This window comes from Magallana gigas, chromosome 5 (assembly GCF_963853765.1).
Source record: "Magallana gigas chromosome 5, xbMagGiga1.1, whole genome shotgun sequence".
NCBI classification, from domain to species: domain Eukaryota; kingdom Metazoa; phylum Mollusca; class Bivalvia; order Ostreida; family Ostreidae; genus Magallana; species Magallana gigas.
Genome location: NC_088857.1, coordinates 9,060,917 through 9,069,860, shown reverse-complemented (window position 1 = coordinate 9,069,860; position 8,944 = coordinate 9,060,917). Strand labels below are relative to the sequence as shown.

General features: G+C 33.6%; 1 protein-coding gene across 1 annotated transcript; it reads left to right on the top strand.

Moving 5' to 3' along the window:
* Nucleotides 1-5,090: 5,090 nt before the first annotated feature.
* On the top strand, nt 5,091-7,743 carry LOC105325137 (M-phase inducer phosphatase). Its single transcript, XM_011424534.4, has 8 exons — nt 5,091-5,500; nt 5,729-5,786; nt 5,940-6,065; nt 6,200-6,379; nt 6,492-6,737; nt 6,870-7,000; nt 7,130-7,247; nt 7,364-7,743. Exons 2-8 carry the CDS (start codon nt 5,730-5,732, stop codon nt 7,496-7,498), a joined length of 993 nt encoding a protein of 330 aa, XP_011422836.3. The 5' UTR covers nt 5,091-5,500; nt 5,729; the 3' UTR covers nt 7,499-7,743.
* Nucleotides 7,744-8,944: the final 1,201 nt, after the last annotated feature.

The window sequence follows — 8,944 nt, the reverse complement described above, 5'->3', positions numbered from 1 at the left end:
CTAGTTAATGCTTACAGCTTTTGAGAATTAATCAATTTGTAAATGGTAAAGCCATTAATGTTGATAATCCTTGGTAAACGTGCAATGTAATGTCGTTATTGAAAATAAAATTTATTTAAACACATCAAAGCGATAAAAGTTATGCTGAGAGTGTTTGTAATTTTAGTGTATTCATTCGTCAGGGTCGTTGGCAAACCCATTTACTCAACAAATCCAAATCAATGATAGCCACACACTATATAAGAAAACAAAACAATGTATTATAATTACACGTATATTTTCTTATTCGGTAAAAGCTGAAAGCCCGGTATTTTTCGGAGTCTATTTTTCTCTTTTTTTGCGATCCTGTTTTGCGATCCTATCGATATTACAAAAGTCTGACTCGCATAACTTATACTTGTTATCATGTATAAAAAAATCTAAAATAGCAAAAAATTACTTGCAGAAGTAAAAATGTTAACTTTCATGTATTTTTCGTTCATTTCAACATAATAAAACAGCCACATGAAGCTTTATGTTTTCTCACTGAGATGAAATGAAACGCGCCATCCGTTTTGCTGAAAGTACATTGTATGCAGCTAACAAAACTCAAAGCCGTCCGCATTTCATTACATACGAGGGTTGTTAGAAAAGTTCGCGGACAAGTTCGATTGTGAGCGGACTATTCGCATGATACCAGCGAAACTTTTCATATTCAATCTTGACGTATTTTCTAAGAAATATGTAAAGATTTGTTTATTTTAAATGCACCTTAAAAAATATACAGAGTAATTATTTTGATAAGATATGCTTCCCGGAGCATGTCAGTTTTTAATTGTTTTATATTTTGTACGGATTTGTCCTAAGGCTTATTAAGAAAATGTACAGTTTAAGCGCATAAAAACAAACGATGTTTCATATGATATCACAATGTTATGAAGATCATTTGGTGAAAGTTTCAATTAGATTAAAGAATTTCTGACCGTTTTAACGCCTAATATGGACGACCAACGCTAGAAAAATGAGTAAAAAACGTTAACGTAAATGGATACCTTGGAGCACCGGGTCGTCATTAAATTTTATGTGCACGCAGAAAAATCTCCGATGGAGACCAAAAGTTTCTTAGATGTTGCTATTTTTATAGGACAAAGGTTTACAATTGGAACCACAATTGGAATTGAAGGTGTGAAAATGAAAATACTGACATACATAATAGTAGGTCAAATTGTCCAACTCATTGCCCAATAAACATACAATTTTTATTGAAAATCCATGTAAATGATTACCAAAGGATACATGTATCTCGATTTAAACACGTCGGCAATAGCCCGGATGATAACTTTTTAAAAATTGTGCAAAATATGGACTGGCTTTAGTGCAATAGAGGATATGTATAGAAGGAATTAAGCAGATCGTACAAGAGTCGTTTACATAGTACGTGTCAATGTTTATCACAAAAATCTCACCAATAAGAAAAACTTAACGATCAGAAATAACATATTGACCAGACAAAGGGGGTAAATGCACCTTATTGCGCGTGTGTATTCTGAAGGCTTTCAAATTTAGGACGGGGCTAAAAGTTTACGGGGGTTGAATGTAGTTTAAGTAAATGCCATCTTCGCTAGCCAAGGGTTTTCGGTCCACTTCGCTCCCCATAAACCCTTGGCGTATTTCATTACGAAAACTCGGTGACAAGCTCCGATTTATGATTGGCTGCAGCTGCGAATAACTGATCCAATCGCAGTGCTAGTAAATATAAACTTTAAAAGAAAACACAAGTGTGATCTTTGGTAAAAACATTCGGTGCTTTTAACAAGTTCAGACACAAGTTCTCGAGTACAGTGCCTCCCCAACGATGGCCTAACCAGATCGCTTTAAAAATCTGTATGTTTTACTGAAAATGAACATACTTCTACAAACTTGTCAAGGCTCGCGTGATAGCATGGGAAGTAAACATGGCGAATATAGAAGTTGCCTTTCTCGTTAGTATATACGTTCCTGTTTATGGTTAATGCTTTTACTGGTTCAATGAGCTGTGTTTTATTTATTTTCTTTGGTCCGCAAAATTCACGACAACGATACCTGGTTTTATGTCATGAAAGCTTTCATATAAATCGCCTTTCACTCCCGGTACAGAGTTGCGACCCCTTGCATATACACATTTTAATCGAATTAAACAAAGGGTTATATACACTCTACGGGATTAATACAACTTGAAAACATGTTGACTACCGAATATCAGAACATAATTAACGATGTTATTAAATACGAATTAAGTTATAACCTAGGGAAAGCACGGAATGTTTTATTCATAGTGTTTTGTAAGGACCAGTTGCTCGCTAGATAGCGCCACCACATCACCGAGTGTTCGTATTGAAATCCGCCAAGGGTTTATGGGGAGCAAAGTGGACCGGAAACCCTTGGCTAACGAAGATGAGTAAATGCAAAATGATATAAAAATTACGAAATTTATTTTTGACAATTTACTTGGGTCCGTAGTTCACGTCATCGTTTATATTCAAATATTAACATTGAACAGAATGCCTATACACATAAACACAATCATAGGTTCCTTAAAACGTTCTTCAAACACATGGATTGCTACATGTACGTGCAGTTTATTCAAATATCAATATTAAATTCATTATTGTGTTTACCTATTTGATGATTTGTTGTTGTTGTTTTTTTTAAACAACAGAAATTATTTATTAATGTACTATTCATTTATCATAATTACGTGTATGTATTTCAATTTCAGACACACCCACGCTTTTTGTTATGTTCTGGACAAATGGAAGTAAATGATGTTATAGAGTACCTGTTAATGAAGGACGAAAACCTAACGATATTCTTCACTTCAATAAATCGACATGAAATATTTAGATAATCTCTCTCTCTCTCTCTCTCTCTCTCTCTCTCTCTCTCTCTCTCTCTCTCTCTCTCTCTCTCATACACTTTCTTTACGATATATTGATAACGATTGTAGTCATTACCGGAGATTTACTGACCTCTCCGCTTCTTGATTTCCATCCGTTACCCTTCTGATGTTATTTCATTAATAATATCATAATCTTTTAGCAATCCGATTTAATAACTCCATCTTGTTCTATAAATCTATAAAGTGATTTTGATAATATTTTTAAAGTTAAGGAGGAATAACACATCATCACAACATGGCTGATCCCTGATCGAAACGACATACGTTTTATTAAAACGATTTTCTTGACGGTAATGTGTAACTTACTCCATATCCGCGTATATAAAGTGTCTCTGAAGTGTGTGGGGTTTTTTGGTTACTTGGTGAATTGAATATTTTAGATATTTTTTATCCCCAAACTGCAAAATGTTCGTTTATTTGACATATGCACAGTCTATTTATCATTATATTTTTTATAATAAAAAAAAATACTGTTAATTTAAGTGATTTTTCCAGGCGTATTATTCAACCTTAATTCTAAATACTAACGTTAATTTTTTTTCCAAAATCGAGTTGCACATACAAGATATCTATATCATAAACTTACAGAAACTTTGCTGCTTACTAAATCCAATTTTAATTTACTGAATACTCGAAAGTTTTCTCTTTATTAAGAAGCTTCATAATGATTCGGCATTCGTCCATTAGATAGTTCCTCATGTGTCTGTAGAACTATTTTAAAAGTGTTTCTACGTTCATACAAACGGAACTTTTGGAAGTGATTCCAAAATAAAATGCGTCCCCATAGCCATTCCCAAACCTCACAGTTCGGGGGGGGGGGGGGGGGGGGGTAATGGGTGCGGGAAAATAACTCGATAAGTTGTACTTATTGTTTATCTCAACTACTATATTAAAATAAAAGACTCGAATTTTTGGTCTTTAATACCGAGAAATCGGAAGAATACTTTCTTTTGTTTTATATATTTTAAACATCATTGATACTTGGAGATTACCAATTTGTTTTTATTTTTTCTCAGTTAAGCTTCGCTAATTAATAATCGACGAAAATTCCTCAAAAATCCCGGAAATCACCTGTTTTTTGGATTTACAATCTTGCGCTTGCGCAATACATTCACGCTAACGGGATCTTTAGTTTTATTTCCACAATATCACATCTCCATGAATAAACTCAGAAATGATAATACAGATACGGTTAAATTTTCATTGGACTTTTGCTATATATTATGTTCATATATATTAATGATTTCTTATGAGAGAAAGTATAAAATAACAATTATACATTTCAACTAAGTACTTACTTTTGTCTTTGTGATGACAAAAAATATTTGATTACATGCAAAAAGTTACATTAGATTCGATAGGAGAGTGAAGATAGAATATGTTTTATCGTAAAAATAAATAATGTCCTACGTACCCAGTTTTACAAAGAAAATACGTGTACGTTGGTGAAAAGGTTTTGAATTCTTCCATTCTATAGACTAACATTTTTAGTTGAAAGGTATTTGCAGTCTCAAAAAGGTTTGTTGTGATGAATTTAACTGTTATTTTCAATGCAACTTCATTAACTTTCTCCAAAATCGTTCCGGAGCGATTCTGCAATTTTCTGCTACATTACGTGTATAAGATAGGGATTCTAACTGTGGTGAGGGCCTTTCCCGAGACACAGATTGTTCAAACTAAGGAAAGTGTAGTGAAATTAATAGCATTATTGTAGGCTTATAGCTTTGCTATATAAATGTCAATAATAAGGTGTGTCGATGTACCTATTTCGTAAATGTCCGATATGCAATGTCAAAGATTAACAGGGTAACTCTCGTGCAAGGCTGAAAACAGAATTTTATACCAGTGCGAAACGAATTATTTTTTCCTTAACAGTTTCAATTTCGGGTTACACTAACTTAAGATATATGTGCACATAGATTGACAATTTTTAAATACGTATATATGAAGTTTTACTGTAGAGATAGGCTTACCGGTCAATTTTATTAAATGTTTTTATTTACTCAATAGAATGTGATATATTTTTATTTGCTAAACCAATATACATTTCTACACCACGTCACTCTAATAAAACATCTGGTCATATACATTAACGATAAAAAAAAAAAGCAATTTAAATATCTTAAAGAGAGCAATGTGTATTTTCATGTACAGTTAATATTCAAATTTTGATTTAAAAAAAAACTGTTTATTTTGCGTAATTATAATTCTGGTTTAAAAATTAAATATTAAGGTAAACCTCCTTAACATCATCAATCAATCAAAACCAATCAGTTAATCGATATTGATAAGACACCCCGCGAGTAAAGTGGTCGTTTTCGTCCGCTATCAATGACGCCGATAAATAATTAATCACAAACATTAATTAACGTGTGATAATTGGCGTTCAGTTTTCACTCTGTCGGTGAATTAGCGGTGAACTCGACAAGAATCACACACAGCGATGGGTGAACACTTTTCATCTAGAGTTCTGAGTTGACGATGAGTTAGTTACTACAGTATAAATAATACGGATATTCAAATTAAAAAACATAATCAATTACTTTCTTTACAGCATACAACGTTGGACCAAGATTTCATCATGTAAGTTACCCGAGACTAATTATATCATTTGCCTCTGATTACGTTGTAATAGTTTATTATTAATATATATTGAGATATAGGAAATATAATCATGGTAATTTTCAATTTCTGATAAATTTATAGTTCTTTATGTTAATTTGCTTTGCATTCATAAGTATCTTTAAAAAAATAATATTAATGAGATATATCTTAATCTATCATTGCAATTTTAATATGAATCGATTTCAGAATGCATTTGTGGACTTCTCCTAAAACAACCTTGGAAAATAGCGGCACAATGTCACCGGTAAATATTCTAAGCATCGCATTATATGACGAGATTCATAAAATAAATGATAAATTAAATTAAAAGTTGAAAAGCGCTTAGACACTGTATTTTCCGTGTTATTTTCGTAAATTCAAATTTCTTTATTTTAATGTCGGCTTCTTTCTCTCACAGCTCACCAAGCAGCTGATGCTGTCACTTCGGTTTGACTCTGCAGATGAAGACTTATCGTCCGTAATCACTCCAAACAAACTCCCCACCCCCGGCAGTAGACGGACGCCGCGGTGCATCAACCGGGAGGTAAAGTACACTTAATTCCCGCGTTTTCTTAATTGTGTGGATTAGTCAAGCAGCTAAATATAACGAGAAAAAAAATTACAAAGATTTTTATTGTCAAGTTTTTAATTTTGTAATGTTTTTTTTTTTCAATATAGATTTTCAAGGACAACAGAAATGACGGTGAAAAAACCCAGTTAAGAAGATTCTCTACCTTTGAGAGCAGACGTTCGTTCTTCTCCTGTAAAAGAACTTTGGACATTTTGGAGAGTTCCCCTGAACAAACAAACAAACGAAATAAACTAACGGATAACCAGTCCTTCTCCAGTCTGCCTAAGGTACTTTACACCCCATCCCTACCAAATAGATGGAAAAAAGGAATTGTGTATGTTGAACTTTTGTCATTATGAAGTATGTCGTATTTTAACAGTATGTCTGTTTATATTATAGAAAGAACACGATGGTTTGACGAGCATAACCCAGGCCATGGAAGCTGTACTACAGAACGACGGGATTACCGGGGACGGACAGAAAAAACTCGGTTTACCAATAATTCCCGGGAATCACAATGACCTTAACATAATCTCCCCAGAAACACTGGCTGATCTAATCGGAGGCAAATATTCGGAGAGCATCGGCAGTTACCGCATCATTGACTGTCGATATCCGTATGAGTTTGACGGAGGGCACATTCAGGTAACTAGACATGAACCTTAACATATTAAAGAGAATTTAGAAATTATATATTATGATCAATGAAATGTATATATATTTTGCATCCTGTACAGGTCATCGTGAATATATATCAACATCAATTAATTTTTGCAGGGTGCTGAAAATATTTACACAGAGGAAGGAATTCTAGAATTACTATATTCACGCAACAAAGATCAGGACAACACAAAGCGGCACATCTTAATTTTTCACTGTGAGTTCTCGTCAGAGCGAGGCCCAAAGAAGTAAGTTCAACAATCCAGCTTTGTGATAAATAATTGTACCTCACTATCAGTTATACACTTGTCTTAATACTTATCTATCGATGTCGATAAACGAATATGTTGACTAAACTAGCGTTTTCTGTCATCCAGGTGTAGATTCCTCAGAAACAGAGATAGGGACCTGAATAAAGAAAACTACCCTTTGCTCAACTTCCCCGAAATCTACCTCCTACATCAGGGGTACAAGGAGTTTTACGCCACAAACAAGGTAAATAGGCAATGATAACACTCTACGTGTATTGGAACAGACAAAAACAAACGAACGGTTAATTGATGGTTGTCTTAAGTATTATTTTGACATTCAATTTGGTATTTCTTCTGTAGACTTTGTGTCAACCTCAGAGCTACAAACCAATGCTGGACAAAGATCACACCAACGATCTGAAGTTTTTCCGAAAGAAATCCAAATCCATGACAGCAGGAGCCAAGAAATTCGCTCGGAACTCCCTTAGATTCTAAGTCCACAGACACAGTGTTTCGATGAGGAAGGAAATCCCCGGACTTTTTGAAATCCAGCATCCAAATGAACATTTACAGACAAATTCTGCTGCATATTTCGTGACATTCAACCAAATCTTTATGTTGATTATTACCGTTAATTGCTTGTTGTTTATTTACTTTTGTTAACTGTTGTTATTGTTACCTTAGAGGTATAGTGCTCTGTAGTCTGTGATATTATTTCAACGATTGTTTAAGTTTATCGACACCAATAAATATTTATTCATTCATTTAAAAAGTCTTCTGTTTAGAATACCAAGATTGCGGGGAATAAAATCTCTGGTCAAATGACCAATATCAAATATTATGTAATATACATTTAAATCATATGTAAACATGCTCTTCACAAGTACCTGACCAGGGATACTACTGTAACGAGACCACCATGCAAAACCAAAGATTGCAAGCAGGACATGCATCATTTGTAAGAGTTGTTCTAATGGCTAGAGGTGTCCAGGGGTCATGACCCCTTCCCCCTACACACTTTAGGAATGTGACAATGTTTGACGACTTGAGATGGGATGTCAAGATGTTATATATTTTGTAAAATATTTTAGACAAGAAAAACATGAATTGTCGATATGATAAAGACGCATTTATTTGGAGTACATGTACTTGTAAATCAATACCTACATGTAACATCCACCCCAACGGAATAATAAATCACTTTTTTACCCTTTATACACTCGAGAAAATAATTACCAATAATCAATATTCAAATGATATATTAAAAAAAGGTTTCGTTACATTATTTTTCGATTAAGTAATAATTTAAGGGCCCAGTAATCATGTAACATTTTATTTAACATTTAAAAAAATATACTTCTAAAAACGAATACGATCAAGAGCCCAATGTGGATACGAACTCAAGATCTGCAGTTAACAAGCCTGTACCTTAACCACTGAGCTAAGAGTATTTAACCAACTCAATCGATACGAACAATATAACAAAATATTTAAAGCTGCTTGGTTCGGTTTTATATCAAAATCGCTCAAATTAACAGTAAATTTTTTGATTATGAAAGATATAATGACGAATAAACTGCACATATGTCAAATAAGCGAAAAATTTGCAGTTTGGGGAAAAAAAATCTCTCTAAAAAAATTTAATTCAGTAAGTAACAAGAGGCCCTGCTTGGTATGTACGGATTATAAGCCCGACACTCTATCCACTCGGCTATGGAGTAAGTTGCACGCTGCCGTCGATAAAATCCTTTTAATATCAAAGTACTGATTACAGAAGTACTGACGGGAGTTGATTTAATCGATTATCATTTATTTTAAAATCAACTTATCTTGCATGGCAATTAGTTTCTAGTCTGTATTTGAATTACGCACTTTTTATTTTATGAATTTTTAGACTTTTCCGACAAGAATTTCTAGAAACCCCGTATGAATCGTGCTGTG

What these genes read in the sequence shown, in the direction of transcription:
- LOC105325137 (XM_011424534.4), top strand. Translation starts at nt 5,730, where the DNA reads ATGCATTTGTGGACTTCTCCTAAAACAACCTTGGAAAATAGCGGCACA. An exon ending in CGCGGTGCATCAACCGGGAG is followed by an intron (nt 6,066 to 6,199) that starts GTAAAGTACACT and finishes TTTTCAATATAG; the next exon opens with ATTTTCAAGGACAACAGAAA. An exon ending in CCTTCTCCAGTCTGCCTAAG is followed by an intron (nt 6,380 to 6,491) that starts GTACTTTACACC and finishes TTTATATTATAG; the next exon opens with AAAGAACACGATGGTTTGAC.